Source organism: Hemitrygon akajei, chromosome 9 (genome assembly GCF_048418815.1).
Source record: "Hemitrygon akajei chromosome 9, sHemAka1.3, whole genome shotgun sequence".
Lineage (NCBI taxonomy): Eukaryota > Metazoa > Chordata > Chondrichthyes > Myliobatiformes > Dasyatidae > Hemitrygon > Hemitrygon akajei.
The window spans coordinates 150,979,481-150,998,742 of NC_133132.1; the positions used below are offsets into that span (position 1 = coordinate 150,979,481).

Consider the following 19,262-nt stretch of genomic DNA (forward strand, 5'->3'; position numbering starts at 1 on the left):
TAAATTAATGACCATGAGGCTAAGCACAGCTCCAATGCCATATTTAAGTTTGCTGATAACACCACTGTCATTGGCCAAATAAAAAGAGGTGATGAATCAGCATATAGGAGGAAGATTGAAAATCTTGCTGAGTGGTGCCCCAACAACAACCTCAGTGCACAACAGTGCCTCTGTCTCCTTAAAACTTTACAAAGATTCAGCAGGATATCTAAAACCTTGACAAACATCCATAGATATGTGGTGGAGATTATATTGACTGGCTGCATCACAGCCTGGTATGGAAACACCAATGCCTTTGAACAAAAATTAGTGGATACAGCCCAGTCCATCTCTGGTAAAACTCTCCTCCCCATTGAGCACATCTACACAAAAGTGTTGTCACAGGAAAGAACCACCCATCATCAAGGACATCTACCACCCTGTTGTTGCCATTGTGAAGAAGGAATAGGAGCCTCAGGAACCACACCACCAAGTTCAGGAACAGTTATTACCAACCAACCATCAGGCTCTTGAACCAAAGGTGATAACTTCACTCTACTTCACTCACCCTATCACTGTACTGTGCTCATAACTTCTGGACTCAACTTTGAAGGGCTCTTCATCTCATGTTCTCGATACTTATTTCCTATTTATTTATTATTATTATTATTTCCTTTTTTCTGTTTTGTATTTGCAGTTTGTCCATCCTGTTGGGTGTGATCTTTCATTGACTCTATTACGTTTCTTGGATTTTCTGTTTATGCCCGCAAGAAAATGAATCTCAGGGTTGTATATGGTGACATACTGTATATGTACTTTGAAAATACATTTACTTTGAACTCTGAATGTTTGTGCAGTTGCACACGATGCTATCCCTCACAATGAGGGAAACATTTCTCCCCTATTTTCAAGCGATTTTTGCATTGTGTCACAGCAGATATGTTATCTATCTTGGAACATCACATGAAAAGAAAGATGGATAATGTGACTGACTCTCATTTCCCATAACATTTAATGTTATGCAGCCCAAAATTATGTACTGTGCTTTTTAATTAATAATTCCTTGGAGTCATCAAAAAGTACAGCACAGAAACAGGCCATTTGGTCCATCTAGTCCATGCCAAGCCATTTGAACTGCCTACTTCCATCAGCCTGCACTTAGCCCTGATTCTTGTTTGGAGCATAAGGAAGTAGGAGCACAAAAAAGAACAAACAGTGGGCCAGGCAGCATCTGTGGGAGGGAGAGGTGCATGTTTCAAGTTGAGATCTTTATCTGGACTCATGAAGGGTCTTGACCCAAAAGTGGACAGTCCATTTCCTCCATAGATGCTTTCTGATATATAGAAATATAACAATGTACTTCCCTACTTTAGAACTCCTTCCCTCTTGCGATAACTTTTGTTATCGTTGCACAAGAATGACTAGATCTTTCTAATTTTCTTCATTTAGAAAACAGCCTGCTTTTAGTTTCTACTTAATGAAGTGCATGAGCTCACACTTTCCCACATTAAAGTCCATTTTCACCCACTTATTCACACCATCTATATCCAGTTGCAAAGTCTAAATATCTCAATTGAAACATACACTTCACATATATAGTTTCAATATAATTATGGAGATAGATAGGTCTAGACCCAAGGTTGAGATTTTTGTTTGGGGAAAGGCTAACTTTGAGGAGATGCAAAAGGAATTAGAAGGAGTGGATCGGGACAATTTGTTTTATGGGATGGATGTAACAGATAAATGGAGGTTATTTAAAGGTGAAATTTTGAGGGTACAGAATCTTTATGTTCCTGTTAGGTTGAAAGGAAAGGTTAAAAGTTTGAGAGAGCCATGGTTTTCAAGGGATATTGGAAACTTGGTTCGGAAAAAGAGAGAGATCTACAAGAAATATAGGCAGCATGGAGTAAATGAGGTGCTTGAGGAATATAAAGAATGTAAAAAGAATCTTAAGAAAGAAAATAGAAAAGCTAAAAGAAGATATGAGGTTGCTTTGGCAAGTAAGGTGAAAATAAATCCAATTATATTAACAGCAAAAGGATAGTGAGGGATAAAGTTGGTCCCTTAGAGAATCAGAGTGGACAGCTATGTGTGGAGCCAAAAGAGATGGGGGAGATTTTGAACAATTTCTTTTCTTCGGTATTCACTAAGAAGGATATTGAATTGTGTAAGGTAAGGGAAACAAGTAGGGTAGTTATGGAAACTATGATGATTAAAGAAGAGGAAGTACTGGTGCTTTTAAAGAATATAAAAGTGGATAAGTCTCCGGATCCTGACAGGATATTCCCTAGGACCTTGAGGGAAGTTAGTGTAGAAACAGCAGGGGCTCTGACAGAAATATTTCAAATGTCATTAGAAACAGGGATGGTACTGGAGGATTGGTATATTGCTCATGTGGTTCCATTGTTTAAAAGGGTTCTAAGAGTAAACCTAGCAATTATCGGCCTGTAAGTTTGACGTCAGAGGTGGGTAAATTAATGGAAAGTATTCTTAGAGATGGTATACATAATTTTATATATATATGTGCTGTGGAAAATGTCTTGCCTCGTCCCTGTACAGACGATGCCGTGCCCCAGTGGCTCCAATGACTACAGACCGGTGGCATTGATCTCCCACATCAAGAAGACCCTGGAGAGACTTGTTCTAGAGCAGCTCCGGCCTATGGTTAGGACACACTTAGACCCTCTCCAGTTCGCCTACCGGCCCCAACTAGGAGTTGAGGATGCCATCGTCTACCTGCTGAACCCTGTCTACGCCCACCTGGGCAAGCCAGCAAGCACAGTGAGGGTCATGTTTTTTGACTTCTCCAGTGCATTCAACACCATCTGCCCTGCTCTGCTGGGTGAGTAGCTGACAGTGATGCAGGTGGATGCTTCCCTGGTGTCATGGATTATTGATTACCTGACTGGCAGACCACAGTACGTGCACTTGCAACACTGTGTGTCAGACAGAGTGGTCAGCAGCACTGGGGCCCCACAGGGGACTGTCCTGTCTCCCTTTCTCTTCACCATCTACACCTCGGACTTCAGCTACTGCACAGAGTCTTGCCATCTTCAGAAGTTTTCTGATGACTCTGCCATAGTTGGATGCATCAGCAAGGGAGATGAGGTGGAGTACAGGGCTACGGTGGGAAACTTTGTCACATGGTGTGAGCAGAGTCATCTGCAGCTTAACGTGAAAAAGACTAAGCAGCTGGTGGTGGACCTGAGGAGGGCTAAGGCACCGGTGACTCCTGTTTCCATCCAAGGGATCAGTGTGGACATGGTGGAGGATTACAAATACCTGGGGATACAAATTGACAATAAATTGGACTGGTCAAAGAACACTGAGGCTGTCTACAAGAAGGGTCAGAGCCGTCTCTATTTCCTGAGGAGACTGAGGTCCTTTAACATCTGCCAGACAATGCTGAGGATGTTCTACAAGTCTGTGGTGGCCAGTGCTATCATGTTTGCTGTTGTGTGCTGGGACAGCAGGCTGAGGGTAGCAGACACCAACAGAATCAACAAACTCATTCGTAAGGCCAGTGATGTTGTGGGGGTGAAACTGGACTCTCTGACGGTGGTGTCTGAAAAGAGGATGCTGTCCAAGTTGCATGCCATCTTGGACAATGTCTCCCATCCACTTTATAATGTACTGGTTAGGCATAGGAGTACATTCAGCAAATGCCTGTTCTGCTTACAGTAGGTCAGGTGTCGTGGCTCAAGTTAGGGTGCTGCATACCACCCTTCTTGAATCTTGAACTCCAATTACTTTTATTTCCACTAAAGCCCTCTTAGGACATGTAACTGCCCCCATTGAAAATCTCTGCCATAACAGAATCAATGAAAGACTGCCCAACAAGCGTGTTCAACCAGGGTGCAGGAGACAATGAACAGAAAATACAAAAAGAAGAAACAATAATAATAAACATATAAGCAATAAATATTGAGAAAATGAGATGAAGAATTCTTGAAAGTGTGTCTATTAGTTGTGGAAACATTTCAATGGTGGGGCAAGTGAAATTGAGTGAAGTTATCACCTTTGGGTCAAGAGCCTGATGGTTGAAGGGTAGTAACTGTTCCTTAACCTGGTGGTGTGAGTCCTGAGGCTCTTGTACCTCCTTCCTAATGGCAGCAGCAAGCAGAGATCATGTCCCGGGTGGCAGGGGTCCCTGATGATCGATGCTGCTTTTCTGTGACAGCATTTTAACATGATGTGCTGAATGGTTGGGAAGGCTTTATACATGATGGACAGGGCTGTGTTCAGTACCTTTCGTAAGATTTTCTGTCCAAGGGCATTGGTGTTTCCACACCAGACTGTGATGCAGCCAATCAATATACTCTCCACTACACATCTAAAACATCTTGTCAAAGTTTTAGATGTCATGCCAAATCTCCGGAAGAAAAAGCTGCTGTGTTTTTTTCGTAATTCCATTTACATGCTGGGCCCAGGACAAGTCCTCTGAAATAACACTGATGAATTTAATGTTGCAAACCTTCTCCACCTCTGATCCTCTGATGAGGACTAGCTCATGGACCTCTGGTTTCCTCCTCCTGAAGTTCAAGACAAAAGAACTGATTTTGAACTTCAGGAAGGCGAAGTTGAGAGCACACCCAACCTCATCTAATGGTCAACAATGGAAAGGGAGAGCAGCTTCAAGTTCCTGGACATCTGATCCATGTAACTTATTCACCTTAAGTCATTTGAGTTTGTCAAGCACTTTTTCCTTTGTAACAGGAATGGCATTCACTCATGCTCCCTGACTCTCACGGACCTCTGGCACACTGCTAGTTAGTTAGAACCAGTTAGAACTAATACTTCTCCAATCTGTTGAACCCACACCCTACTATTTAGTTTAAAGCCCTTTCCACAGCTCTAGTTACCCCACAAGTTCATTCACCTTATTCCAAATACAAGACAAATTTAAATCAGCACCTTCAGTCCTGCATTCTTGGCCTTTCGGAATTTTGCCTCTGTGGTACAATTTAACTCGTTGGTCTGTCTGCATTTGTACCCAATCATTTGCTTGTCCTCCCATACATTCATGTTACATCCATCATCTACCTGTAAACCTGCTGGCTCGTCCTCAGCTCTATCATACCGGTTCCCAATCCCCTGCCATATTAGTTTAAATCACTCCTAAATTTCTACAGATGTACAATGAAGGGCATCTCACATAAAACGCTGGAGGAACTCGGCAGGCCAGGCAGCACCTATGGAAAAATGTAGTCGATGTTTCGGGCCGAAACCCTTCGACAGGAAATGACAAGCATCTGACTGGTTGCATGATTGCCTGGTTTGGAGCCTCCAACATGCAGGATCTAAAGAGCCTGCAGAATGTTGTAGAATCACCAAGTGCATGGCAGGCTCAACGTCCCAGCCATCAAGAGCATCGTCAAAAGGCAGCATCTATCAATAAGGATGCTCACGATCTGGGTAATGCCCTTATTGCTACCAACAGGGAGGAGGTACAAGAGTCTGAAGACCCAAACTCAATGAACTAAGAGCAGCTTCTTCCCCTCTGCATCAGATTTTCGAACGGTCCACAGACCCATACACACCACCTCACTATTCCTCTTTTACACCTTGTAACAAAGTAATTTTTTATATATTGCATTGCTCTACTGCTACGAAACAACAAATTTCACGGAGTACATGAATGATAATAGACATTCTGAGAAATAAAACTCCAGCTGACAACGGGAGACTGTGGGTACATTTGCCAAAGCAGGAAGAGGGGAGCTTATGCTTTGCCTACGGGGATAGGAGTCCCTTCGGGTGGGAGATGAGGGTCCTTCGGCTGCCATATCGCGGTTGGCCGCAGGGGGAGCCGGGCACGGGTGTTCAACCCCCGCCACACCGAGCTCCTGAGGCGCGGGTGGCGGTCTCGTTCGTTGGACGAACCCGGGGGGGAGGAGAGTGTGAGCGCGAACCTCTGCAGCGGGCGAGCCCGTCCTCGCCTTCCCTCCGACGGCAGACTCGAGCCCGGCCGTCCGCTGCACGCTGCCGGAACCTCGGTGTCGCAGCCCTTGCGGCAGGGCGGAGGATGAGGGGCGACGGCGCTAGCGATACAGGAAGCGGAAACTGTTCGCGTTTTCGATGGGTATCAGTGGAGCGGGCAGCACAGGCGAGGAAAGTGGCCGTTTCCATGGAGACGCAGCTGCAAAGCATCTTCGAGGAGGTGGTGGTGCGTAAGCGTCTGAAAAAGAGGGGAAAGATCCCATGAAGTGGGGTGGGGTGGGGTGGTGGGGAGGGAGGGCGAAGGGGAAGGAAAGTGGGGGAAGTGCATGGATCCAGTATCTGGAGGGAGGGAGTTTGGGGAAAGGATTCCGGGAAGAGAGGGTAGGTGGAGAGTTGGGAGGGAAAATGGTGGGATTCAGAATATTTGCAAATTTGTAATTGCTCACATGAGATGAAGACAGAATTATAGAATACGAATGCTGTCTAAACCAGAGTTGCAGGGGGATGGGAACCAGAGTGCTAGTACAGTTAGTAGACATGTTGTGACGGCAGACCTCAGACAAAGTTAGGAATCAAAAGGATGAGCGTGGTGCGACTAGTGTCATAGAATCATTTGTATTTCGCTGTAAAGGCAAATAATAGTGCTGAAGATAAGCTAGCTGGTGTACAAACAGAGACAATGTTTAGTGAGGAGAGGCTGATGGTAGGGCAAAATTGCAGTCAACAGGATGAGTTGAAATGTAAAAGGCACACAAAATCAAAAAGAGTGAATACAGGACTGAAGTTGTATTTGAATGTGCACAGTATACAGAATAAAGTAGATGAACTTCCAGCACTGTTGCAGATTGGCAGGTATGATGTTGTAGGCATCACTGAATCATGGCTAAAAGATTATAGCTGTGAGCTTAATGTCCAAGGAAACACATTATATCAAAAGGATAGGCAGGAAGGCAGAGGGGGCAACTTTGTTCTGTTGATAAAAAATGAAATCAAATCATTAGAAAGAGGTGACATGGGGTCGAAAGGTGTTGAATCATTGTGGGTAGAGCTAAGGAACTGCAAGGGCAAAAAGACCCAGATGGGAGTTGTGTACAGACCCCAATTTGTAAAGATGTGGCCTACAAATTACAAAGGGTGAAAGAAAATGCATGCCAAAAGGGCAATGTTACAAATAGTTGTGGGGGACTTCAATATGCAGGTAGATTGGAAAAATAAGGTTGGTGCTGGATTCCAGGATGGGAAATTTCTAGCGTGCCTACGAGATGGCTTTCTAGAGCAGCTCATGGTTGAGCTTAATAAAGGATCAGCTATTCTGGATTGGGAGAGCTTAAGGTAAAATAACTTTTTCTTCTCTGGGCAAGCCAGTTTGTAATCCAGCGTTCTATTCATCATGGATTCCATGCATCTTAACCTGTGGCTGAGCCTCCCATGATGGACCTTGTCAAATGCCTTGCCAGAATTCATCTCGACAACATCCAAAACTTCACCTTCATCAATTACCCTCGCCATCTTATCAAAAAACTCAATCAAATTGAAAATAGACAATAGACAAATTGGTCAGATAAGACTTATCCTGCACAAAGCCATGCTGGCTCTCCCTGATTAGGCCATGGTTTTCCAAATGTTCGTAAATCCTTTCCCTAAAAATTTTTATAAATGACCTGGATGAGAAAGTGGAGGGATGGGTTAGTAAGTTTGCTGATGACACGAAGGTTGGAGGTGTTGTGGATAGTGTGGAGGGCTGTCAGAGGTTACAGCGGGTCATTGATAGGATGCAAAACTGGGCTGAGAAGTGACAGATGGAGTTCAACCCAGATAAGTGTGAAGTGGTTAGATTTGGTGGTCAAATATGATGGCAGAATATAGTATTAATAGTAAGACTCTTAACAGTGTGGAGGATAAGAGGGATCTTGGGGTCCAAGTCCATAGGATGCTCAAAGCTGCTGTGCAGGTTGACTCTGTGGTTAAGAAGGTATACGGTGTATTGACCTTCATCAATCGTGGAATTGAATTTAGGAGTTGAGAGGTAATGTTGCAGCTATACAGGACCCTGGTTAGACCCCACTTGGAGTACTGTGCTAATTTCTGGTTGCCTCACTAAAAGGAAGGATGTGGAAGCCATAGATAGGGTGCAAAGGAGATTTACAAGGATGTTGCCTGGGTTGGGGAGCATGCCTTATGAAAACAGGTTGAGTGAACTCGGCCTTTTCTCCTCGGAGCGACAGAGGATGAGAGGTGACCTGATAGAGGTGTATAAGATGATGAGAGGCATTGATCGTGTGGAGAGTGTTATGTACCCCTAGGGTTCATATTTTCTGTGGACAATCACTTTAAAATGTCGGGAGAATGAGACTGACTTTTGGACTCTGTTTGAGCTGTTACAAAGATTAAGAGGGAGGTGTCCAACGCAATGAGAGAGAGAGACAGACAGACAGAAACTGCTCGAAAGATTGATGTTATGGTTTCTCTACAAGCTTGTTCATCTTTCCACAAGGACACTTGCCTGCTTGTAAAGTTCTTACAGAGAGAGGAGGGCGGAGCAGGTTGATGGACAGCTGGTGTCCAGCAATTGACAATAAATACCAGGTCTGCTGATACACAGACAAACACACGGTTTTGGACACTGGACGAGCTTTGTTGTACCCACAGGAAGATGGGGTTTTTGGAGGATCGATTCAAGGAAATCGATCAGTGGCTCTCGCAGTGTGAAAAGGTGTGACCGGTGGGGAATTATGTGTGTGTCCACCCTCGCCTGGGTGATAATTCCATCACTGAAGAACGGTCGTACGTGTTATGGTCACAGTCGGTGACTTCAACAGGATTTCGGAGTACAACGGGAAGATCGACAGCATCAGCTCACCTCTCTCTCTCTCTCTCTCCAACGTTACTCAACTAATAACCTCGAACTGAACTGAACTCTCTTCATCATCGTAACACTATATCCATCCACTCCTAGGTTTGAAAGAGCCTAGTCTTGTTCCTATTTCCACACGTATATCATTGCTAACCTGTTTGAATGCTGAGTACCTATGCTCCATCCGCCTGCAGCCACCCGTTTCAATTCTACTTCCCATTTCCATTCCGACATGTCAGTCCATGGCCTCCTCTACTGTCGCAATGATGCCACACTCAGGTTGGAGGAGCAACATTTATTATCCGTCTGGGTTTCCTTCAGTCTGATGGCATGAACATCGATTTCTTGAAATTCCAGTAATTTTGCCCCCCTTCTCTATTCCCCCATTCCCGTTTCCTTCTCTCACCTTATCTCCTTACCTGCCCATCACTTCCCTCTGGTGCTCCTTCCCCTTCCCTTTCCTCCATGGTCTTCTACTCTCTCCTATCAGATTTCTCCTTCTCCAGCCCTTTATCCCTTTCACCAAATTCACCCCTCTCCCACCTCCCAGTTTCACCCATCACTTACTACCTTGTACTTCTTCCTCCCCTCCCTTCATCTTATTGCTCTGACTGCTCATCTTTTATTCCAGTCCTAATGAAAGGTTTCGGCCCGAAATGTTAACTGTTTACTGTTTTCCACAGATGCTGCCTGGCCTGATGAGTTCTCAACATCCAAGGTTCACTTACCTTGCCATCCTTATCCTTCCTTCTGATTGGAATATACCTGTCTTGAACTCATAGAAACATAGAAAATAGGTGCAGGAGTAGGCCATTTGGCCCTTCGAGCCTGCACCGCCATTCAATATGATCATGGCTGATCATCCAACTCAGAACCCTGTACTTGCTTTCTCTCCATACCCCCTGATCCCTTTAGCCACAAGGGCCATATCTAACTTCCTCTTAAATATAACCAATGAACCGGCCTCAACTGTTTCCTGTGGCAGAGAATTCCACAGATTCACCACTCTCTGTGTGAAGAAGTTTTCCCTCATCTCGGTCCTAAAAGGCTTCCCCATTATCCTTAAACTGTGACCCCTCGTTCTGGACTTCCTCAACATCGGAAACAATCTTCCTGCATCTAGCCTGTCCAATCCCTTTAGAATTTTGTACGTTTCAGTAAGATCCCCCCTCAATCTTCTAAATTCCAGTGAGTATAAGCCTAGTCGATCCAGTCTTTCTTCATATGAAAGTCCTGCCATCCCAGGAATCAATCTGGTGAACCTTCTCTGTACTCCCTCTATGGCAAGAATGGCTTTCCTCAGATTAGGGGACCAAAACTGCACACAATATTCTAGGTGCGGTCTCACCAAGGCCTTGTACAACTGCAGTAGAACCTCCCTGCTCCTGTACTCAAATCCTTTTGCTATGAATGCCAACATACCATTTGCCTTTTTCACCGCCTGCTGTACCTGCATTCCCACCTTCAATGACTGGTGTACAATGACACCCAGGTCTCGTTGCATCTCCCCTTTTCCTAATCGGCCACCGTTCAGATAATAATCTGTTTTCCTGATCTTGCAACCAAAGTGGATAACCTCACATTTATCCACATTAAATTGCATCTGCCATGAATTTGCCCACTCACCTAACCTATCCAAGTCACCCTGCATCCATTTGGCATCCTTCTCACAGCTAACACCGTAACTCTGTGTAGTTAGTCTTTAAACACGCAACACATGTTGGATATGGGCTTACTGAAAAGCACATATTCCCAATGGACTCCCCCTAGTTCCTGCCTAATGTTCTCGTATTTTGCTCTGCTTCAGTTTAATACTCTCTTACAAGGTCCATGCTTATCCCTATCTATAGCTACCTTAAGACTTAAGGAGATGTGGTCACTGTTCACCTACTGAACGGTCAATCACCTGGCCAGGCTCATTACCTAGCACCGGGTCCAGTACAGCACCTCCTCTTGTTAGCCTATCTGAGAAAACTTCCTAGATGCACCTCTTGCACACAGTAGGTCCAGTTTATATTATGTAACACTTACCCAACAGGCTGGTATACGTCTAGGGGAAAAGGAGATCCAGCCACTCACCACCCCACCTCCCGTACACGCAGGTGCTGTGAGAATCAAGTTTATGCCGCGCGTACACACACAATATCAAACTCACACCAGATACCGTTACGGAATACACTTTAAAGATTTTACTAAAACTAAAAGAGTACTATGCAATACAGTATATATGAAGGAAAAGAAAATAAAGTAAAAGGCGCCAACTTATCAAAGTTCAGTCAGGTAATACCCACAGAACCCCAAAAATGAGCGCAGAGCGCGCCCTTTCTTTGGTCACGGCCTCTAACTTGGGTTGGATCAGTAGCCACTCCCTCTTGCGAAATGATATGGCCAACATAGCTGATCGACGACTTGCAGAACTGGCATTTGTCCAGGGAAAGCTTCAGCCCTTCCACCTTAAGCCAGCTTAATACCTTTAACAGCCGCTCTTCATGTTCCTCCAAAGTCGATCCAAACACTATCAAATCGTCCAGGTACACCAGCACCTCCAACAGATTCATATCCCCCACAGTCCTCTCCATGAGCCTCTGGAAGGTGGCTGGGGCCCCCGTTATGCCCTGGGGCATTTGTTCAAACTGGAAGAACACCAGTGGGCAGATAAAGGCTGTCTTCTCTTTATCACCCTCACTCATTGGGATCTGGTAATACCCACTCCTTAAGTCCAGCACACTGAACCATTTCGCTCCACTCAGGCAGGCCAACGCGTCCTCGACCCTTGGGACAGTGTATTGATCAGGGACAGTTTGCCGATTCAAAGTCCTGTAGTCAACACACATGCGCACCCTCCCATTCTTCTTCCGTGCCACCACTATTGGGGACGCATAAGGACTTCGAGACCCAGCTATGATTCTGGCTTCCTTCAACTTGCACAAGTGCTGCTGCACATCCTCAACATCTGCTGGGGCCAGCCACCGGGATCTCTCTTGGAACAGGGTGTCCTCCGTCACCCGGATGGTGTGGCGAGTGCTTTTGGAGCAGCCCACATCAAACTCACCCCGAGAAAAAACAGCTTCCATCTTCAGCATCTTCTCCACTAGCCTGCGTTTCCACTCGGTGACACTGGAGAATCCCCGAAGTTAAAGGCTTCAGCGGTCAGCTCCCTTCGATGCTCCACTCCCTCCCCGTTAGGGGTCCTCACTGGTCCTCACTAGACATTACCATCACTGGGAACAGATGCACCAGCGGCATTCCCCTCTTAAAGGTGATTTCTTTTGCCGTAGTGTTCGGCACTCCGGGGAATCTGGGTGTCCCCATCACGAGTGCTACCTCCCCTGGTCGAATCACCTTGGGCCTCGCCTGTGTACACCGCACTGTCCCTCATTTACACTCCGGGTCCAGCCCTTGGGGGGGCAACCCCTTCTTCGAATACCGCTCGAAACACTGGATGCACCAAGAGGGTCTCCAGAAAGTGTTTCCCCCTTTCTCCTTACAAGCTCCCAGGAGTCATCACAACGGGGGAGTTAGTCCCCACCAGGAGGGCAGCACTACCGGTTTCCACCGGGTCCAGACACACCAACACCAACGTCTCAATGGCTTTGGACGCTCCCACATCGCCCTCCGAGAACTCCAATCTCACCGATAGGTACCCATTGTACGGGTACTCACCCTCGCTCACACCCCAAATCTGCAGGGCGTCAAATGGGGCTACGGGCAAATGCTTTAGATATTTGTTGTAGAAAGACCAGTACAATAAGGTCACCTGCGATCCCATATCAAGAACGGCTTTTGTGTAAACTCCCTCTATCCGTAGACACACCCTGGCACGGGGTCCTACCAGCCCATCTGGAATAGAGGCGTGGGCACCCGGTGGCCCCCTGGCTGATCTCTGGGGACGTGTTCCTCCAGAGGCTCCAGTCCGTTCCCTCACTGAACCTCTCCAAAGTTTCCTGACACCTCTTCCTTCTTAGTCGCAGGGGGGCTTGCCCTCCGCGGGACTCCTTGTCTCTCACAATCCCACCGCAAATGTCCCTCCTCTCCACAGCACACCCTTGGCCGCCCACAGTCCCGCCTGAAATGCCCCTCTTTCCCACAGTTAAAGCACACGCTGCCCACTGCCCCTCCTCTTCCAGGACGGCCCTCGCTCCCAATCCACTGCACGGGCTGCCCCCGGGAGTGAGTACCTTCCCTGTTCTTCCCCTCCAGAGGGGGTTCCCTACTCCCCGGGGGGTTTTCAGTCCTCCACCCAGCCACCACTTCCTGTATCGTTGAGGATTGCTCCCGGTGGCCCGAGCCCCTTTTCCACCCCAATGCTCTCTCTTTCTCCTGCACCTCTCTGATCAGTTGCCCGAAGGATGGAGGGAGGCCCTTCCTATAAGCCTGCCGGATAGTCCACGCCACCTTGCCCTCCTCCAGAGAGCCACTGAATATCTGACTCATCCTCACGCTAGCCACGTCAGGTGCCTTCACTACCCCCCCCCCCCCCCCCCCCCTGGTGCCGCATCCCTGTAAGCATCCCCTCCATCCTAAATATGTACTCGGAGAGCTTTTCCCCTCTCTGTTGTTCCAGGCGTTGAAACTCTGCTAAAAGCAGCCAGGGTTCCCCTGACAACCCAAACACTCCCTCCAAAATTTCAATGCATTCCTCCACCGTAACCCCAGGCTTTTCAGCTTTCAACTCCTGGACTGTTTTGGCTGCTGAACCCCTCAAACTTCCCACCAATCGCCGCTTCTTCCCCTCCTCCGAGCCTGGCCACTCCTCTAACATCAAAGACGTATGCTCGATCCAGGTCTCATAGTCCACCTCCCCATCCGGAGTAGGCTTGGCTCCGGAGAACAACCCCAGCTTCAGCTGTGGCCTCTCGGCCACTCCCACCAGGGAGTTAAGTGCGGCTGCCAGCTCCGAGGCTTCCACCCTACCTGGGGGGGCGTGGCCTAGTCACGCCTTCCCCCTCTGACCCCCCCCCCCTTTACTAGTGACGGGCACCTCTCTGGGGGCCACCTCTAGCTCTAACTCCTCCTCTGGTGTCTCGTCATCCTCATCCTCGGAGAGGGTGTGGAGCCCCCACGGCCCCATCTCCCCCAGAACACTGACCGTCGCTGGCAGTTCCAACGTCATGACGTCAGCATTCGTACGAACCAACACCCAACTAGACTCTACTTCTTTACCACACCGTCTAGCTACCAATTCCACCTGCCCAATACCTTTTACCAAACTTAACTCCCGCACTAGCGTGTCTCCCAAAACTCGAAAATCCACTCTGCTCACTACACAGGTATACTGCACTGGTACATCTTCCAACTCGCACCAGCTAACAATCTTATCTCTGTCCATCTCCGCTCTGCTGCCTGCGCGATTCCACAGCCCCTGACAATCCAATCCCGGACGAACCCCCACAAATGTAACACTTACCCAACAGGCTGGTATATGTCTAGGGGAAAAGGAGATCCAGCCACACACCACCCCACCTCCCGTACACGCAGGTGCTGTGAGAATCAAGTTTATGCTGCACGTACACACACAATATCAAACTCACACCAGATACTGTTACGGAATACACTTTAAAGATTTTACTAAAAGTAAAAGGCGCCAACTTATCAAAGTTCAGTCAGTTTAGTGCATGTTGTTGAAGCTCAACCATCGAACCATTCAACCCCTTGTCACTTTACTCTGACCTCCACGTCCTCGCACCTGGGACCACCCTAGTGGTCGACTGAGCAGTGCAGCGCACATCCACCTTCCTCGGCGTCTCCTTCCCGCCTCCCCTGAAAAGACCGCGAAACCCCCAAGCTCCCAGCCTCACAAGACAAAATAACATTCCCCATTGGTTAACAAATGAATACAATCCCCATATCAGCAAGTCCAAAGCTAAACAACTGCGAGAGAAAACACTTATCAGACATAAAAGCATTCCTACTGTAGCAAACCAAAGAAGCCATTTTGATTACATACACAGTACATTGTACAATTAGGAAAGCTGAAGTCTCCCATGATAACAACCTTATTGTTCTTACACCTTTCTTTTATCTGCAGCATAGCTGTTCTTCATTGTCATCATGACTGTTGGGTCTGTAGTACAATCCCATCAGAGTGTATGCACCCTTCTTATTTTTGAGTTCTGCTCATACAGACCCAGTGGATGAGCCCTCCATTATGTGCCCTCTGAGTGAGGCTATGATATTATCCCTGATTAGTTGTGGAACTCATTCACATCTTTTACCTTCCTCTCTATCTTTTCTAAAACATTCAAACCCCTGGGACATTAAGCACCTATTCCTGCCCCTCAATGAAATCTCTGTATTGGCCACAAAATTATAGCTCCATATACTGATCCATGCTCCAAGTTCATTACCTTTACCCTTAATACTCCCTAGCATTAAAATACACATACTTCAAATTATCGTGCCCCAACTATCACATTGCACTGGGAGTAATCCAGAGATTATTACCTTGAAGGTCCTGCTCTTCAGCTTCTTTCTTAACTTCCTCAACTCAGTGTGCAACACCTCTCCTCCCTTTTCTACCTATGTCATTGGTGCCAAAGTGCACCACAACTTTTGGCTGCTCACCCTTCCCCTTGAGAATGTTCTGCACCTGCTCTGAGACACCCTGGACTTAGCATTTGGGAGGCAACGCACCATCCTAGCACTTCTTACGTGGCCATAGAGTCTCATCACTTTTGCTCTGACTGACTTTATCCTTCCCTCAAAGGTCATAAAGAAGGCTTTTGGCACATTGGCCTTCATAAGTTGTATGAGATGTTGGTAGGGCCTAATTTGGAGATCTGTGAGTAGTTTTGGTCACCTACCTACAGGAAAGATGTAAATAACTTTGAAAGAGTACAGGGAAAATTTACAAGGATGTTGCTTGGACTAAAGGACCTGAGTTATAAGGAAAGGTGGAGTAGTTTAGGACTTTATTCCTTGGAACATAGAAGATTGAGGGGAGATCTGATAGAGGTATACAAAATTATGAGGAGTATAGATGGGGTAAATGCTAGTAGGCTTTTTTCACTGAGTTTGGGTGGGACTACAACTAGAGGTAATGGGCTACGGGTGAAATATGAAAAATTTAAGAGGATCCTAAGGGGAAACCTCTTCACTCAGAGGATCATGAGAGTATGGAACAAACTTGTGCAAGTAAGCTCATTTTCAACTTTTAAGATAAGTTTGGATAGGGACATGGATGATAGGTGTATGGGGGGGCTATAGTCCCAGTGCAGGTTGATGGGACTAGGCAATTTAAATAGTTAGGCACAGATTAGATGTGTCATTTGCACTCTGTGCTGTACTTTTCTATATCTGTATGATTATGACTCTACACCACTTTTTGGAAGGGAGTTCCAGCATTTGGATCCCCTGCCAATGAAGGACTGGTAATATAGTTCCAGATCAGAATGGGGTGCAGCTTGCATGGGAACCTGCTGGTGCTGTTTTCTCAAGTGCCTGCTAAACTTGCCCATTATGATAGTGATTGTGAAGTTGAAAATATCCTTGTTAAGTAAGTGTTACCCTCAGGTTTGGCCAGCTTTGTTAATCTAGGGGAAGAAAGCCTTCGGCCCGGCCAAACTTGTGAAATCTAGTTTGTTTGGATACTGTGTGATGTGTTCCCCTGTTACAAATAAGTACCACAAAATAACAAACAGTACACAATATGCAATTAAACAAATGAGCTTTATAATTCTTAATTTGACTAAAGGATTAGTAAGGAAATCAAAAAGAAAATGGGCCCATTTTAATGAAACAGTCTAATGCGCAGATTGGAGCTCTCTGTTTTCACTTCTGTTCGTTATCCACCATTTTCCCCAGGCTGTCGTCGACTCCCGACCCCATTCCAAGTCTGCTTTGTCCTGCAGACTACAACTTCCCCATTCTGGCATCTTCTCTCTCCATCTTCGCCAGAACCAAAAGCCCGTGAATCCCTTCTGTCAGACACGCAAGAAAGAAACAAAGTGCCTCTCATTGGATGGTGCATGTTCCAAAGCTCCCGGAATCTCCAGTCATAACCCAAACACTGCTGCTCCAGAGTGCAGTGTATTTTGTAGATGGTGTACATTTGTAGGTGTGTTTTGTAGATGGTGGCACTAAACATACGCCACTGTGGCCATAGTGAACCTTTGGTGAAGGAAATTAATGCTTATGGTTGTGGATGGGGTTTTAGTTAAGTGGCCTGCTGGATCCTTCAGGATCCTTAGCAGTCCAGTTTTCCAGACAAGTGAAGGCTATTGTATCACACTCTTGACGTGCTTTGTACACGGCGGAAAGGCTTTTAGTTGTCAGAAAATGGAGCACTCACCTCAGAATACACAGTCTGTTGTAGATGTGATTGTTTTATGGCTGGTCCATCTGGGATTCTGGGTTCCCAGAAGTTGATGGTGGATGCCATTGAATGTCAAATGTACTGTATGTGGTTAGACTCTCTCTTGTTGGAGATGGTTGTTGCCTGGCAGTTTTGTGGCTATCAGTGACTTGTTATTTATTAGTTGTAAATATGTATTGAAAAGCCAACAAAATTCTGGTTATTTTTATTGACAGTTTATTAACTTTGGTTTTTGCATTTTTTTGTGTGTCTTCTTAGCAACCTACAATTTTTTCCTTTATTTATTAGACACCTACAAGTTTCCTTTGCTTTGAGCTCCAAATTTCATGAGCCTATTGTTTTTATTTTTGTAGAAAACTGAAGTAATTGAGGAAGCATTTGCTGGGTGAGTGTATATTTCCTCATCTTAGCAATTTTGATTCAGACTTATTTGTCATGCACATGAAAACATGTTGTTTGCATTAAAAACCGACACACCACCCAAGGATGTGATGGGTTCAGCCCGCAACTGTCACCAATAATAATTGATCTACAATTATAATAAATTTTTAATTGGGATTGGCTTGGACAGAATTTATTTTCTACATTTTAAAAAATTATTTGAATTTACTAAGATGATAGGTTAATAGTATTGAACAACACCTGAAGCAAATATCTCAGTGAAATATGATAAGTATAATATTCGTGCATGCATTTTCTCTATCTTACTACCTTTAACAGTTGCTCCAAATTTACTTGTATAATATGGGCCATGATTCTAAGTTCTATTTGAAAGCCTATTTTTATTTACATACGCATACACTGCAAGGGTCAATTTTCATTGATAAGGTGTGTGTGAAGGACCAGGGGAAGCATAAAACTTGGAGAGCAGGTAAAGGTGAAAAAAATAGGGGTTTTATTACCCAAAATGTTTACAAACTCAACAGAAGTGTTCTAGAGTCCAAACTTGAATCAGCTAAACAGAACAGAACTTGGTTACAACAAATACTCAAACCAAGAGACACCACTCATCTCCTGACTGTGGGTTTAGATTTGATGCTGGCCAGTCCATGGTAAATTGCAGGGGAGGGAAAACATTCCTCTCCTTAAAAAGATACGGCATAAATGAAGCAGCTCCAGAGAACACCCCTCTGGGGCTGTAGCAGAATGGCACAATCCAGTTATCCAGCCCCATCTACTTAGGCTGGTGAAATGCAACAACTCAGTCGTTTACCAGACTATCAGGAGGTTGGTCGGCTACAGGACACTTAATATGCCCAGTTGATGGTGCGGCTTGTAATTGTAGCCGCCACAGTCTGAAGAAATAAGGGATTAGAAACTTGTTAGGTTGATGGCACTAAACATGTGTTGACCATATATCTGACTGCAAATTTCATTGCGTTTACTTGGGTGAAGTTGACAGCAAGCAAGATTGAATTTTAGAGCATTTTGCACTGCCTGTTCACTATTAATCTGTCGAGCTGGTTGTTTATTGTGTGATAGAGTTTGCAAATCCTAATTTTCACATGTAGTGTTTGAAGGAAAATAAGCAGGTTTACTTAATTAGTCTTTGTTTAACCTCACAATTGGCACAAAGCTGACAAAATACTACGTTTTTTTAATTTCACGAGGCATCTTACACCAATGACATCACTGATGTCTGCCTTTTGACAGAGACATTAAACCACGACTCTTTCTCTTCTCTTGAATTGAAGCTTTTAAGAAGAATGGGATGTTTATCCCTTGCCCCACCTAATCTTCCATGAAATCCAAGCAACACATACAAATTGATGGAGGAACTACGCAGGCCAGGCTCCATCACTGGAAAAGAGTACATTTGACATTTAGGGCCAAGACCTTATCTTGATGAAGGCTCTTGCCCCTAAAATGTTCAATGTACTCTTTTCCACATTTTGTTTTGTGCAACCTTACATACCTAAGAAATGGTAGGCCACATAGCTCCCACAAACTGCCGTGGCGTTCAACATGAACATGATCATATAACCATATAACAATTACAGCACGGAAACAGGCCATCTTGGCGCTTCTAGTCCATGCCGAACACTTATTCTCACCTAATCCCACTGACCTGCACTCAGCCCATAACCCTCCATTCCTTTCCTGTCCATATACCTATCCAATTTTGCTTTAAATGACAATACCGAACCTGCCTCTACCACTTCTACTGGAAGCTCA

General features: G+C 45.6%; 1 protein-coding gene across 3 annotated transcripts in view; it reads left to right on the forward strand.

Annotated features, from left to right (window-relative positions):
• Positions 1-5,913: 5,913 nt before the first annotated feature.
• The window catches only part of med23 (mediator complex subunit 23), a 115,356-nt gene continuing 102,007 nt past the window's right edge, over positions 5,914-19,262 (forward strand). For 2 of the 3 annotated variants that reach the window (XM_073057264.1, XM_073057265.1), the window contains exons 1-2: positions 5,914-6,145; positions 17,441-17,472. In XM_073057264.1, coding sequence (XP_072913365.1) covers positions 6,005-6,145; positions 17,441-17,472 — 173 coding nt within the window. In that variant the 5' untranslated portion in view covers positions 5,914-6,004. The remainder of the gene's footprint in view (positions 6,146-17,440; positions 17,473-19,262) is intronic. The other variant, XM_073057266.1, reaches the window with a different exon arrangement.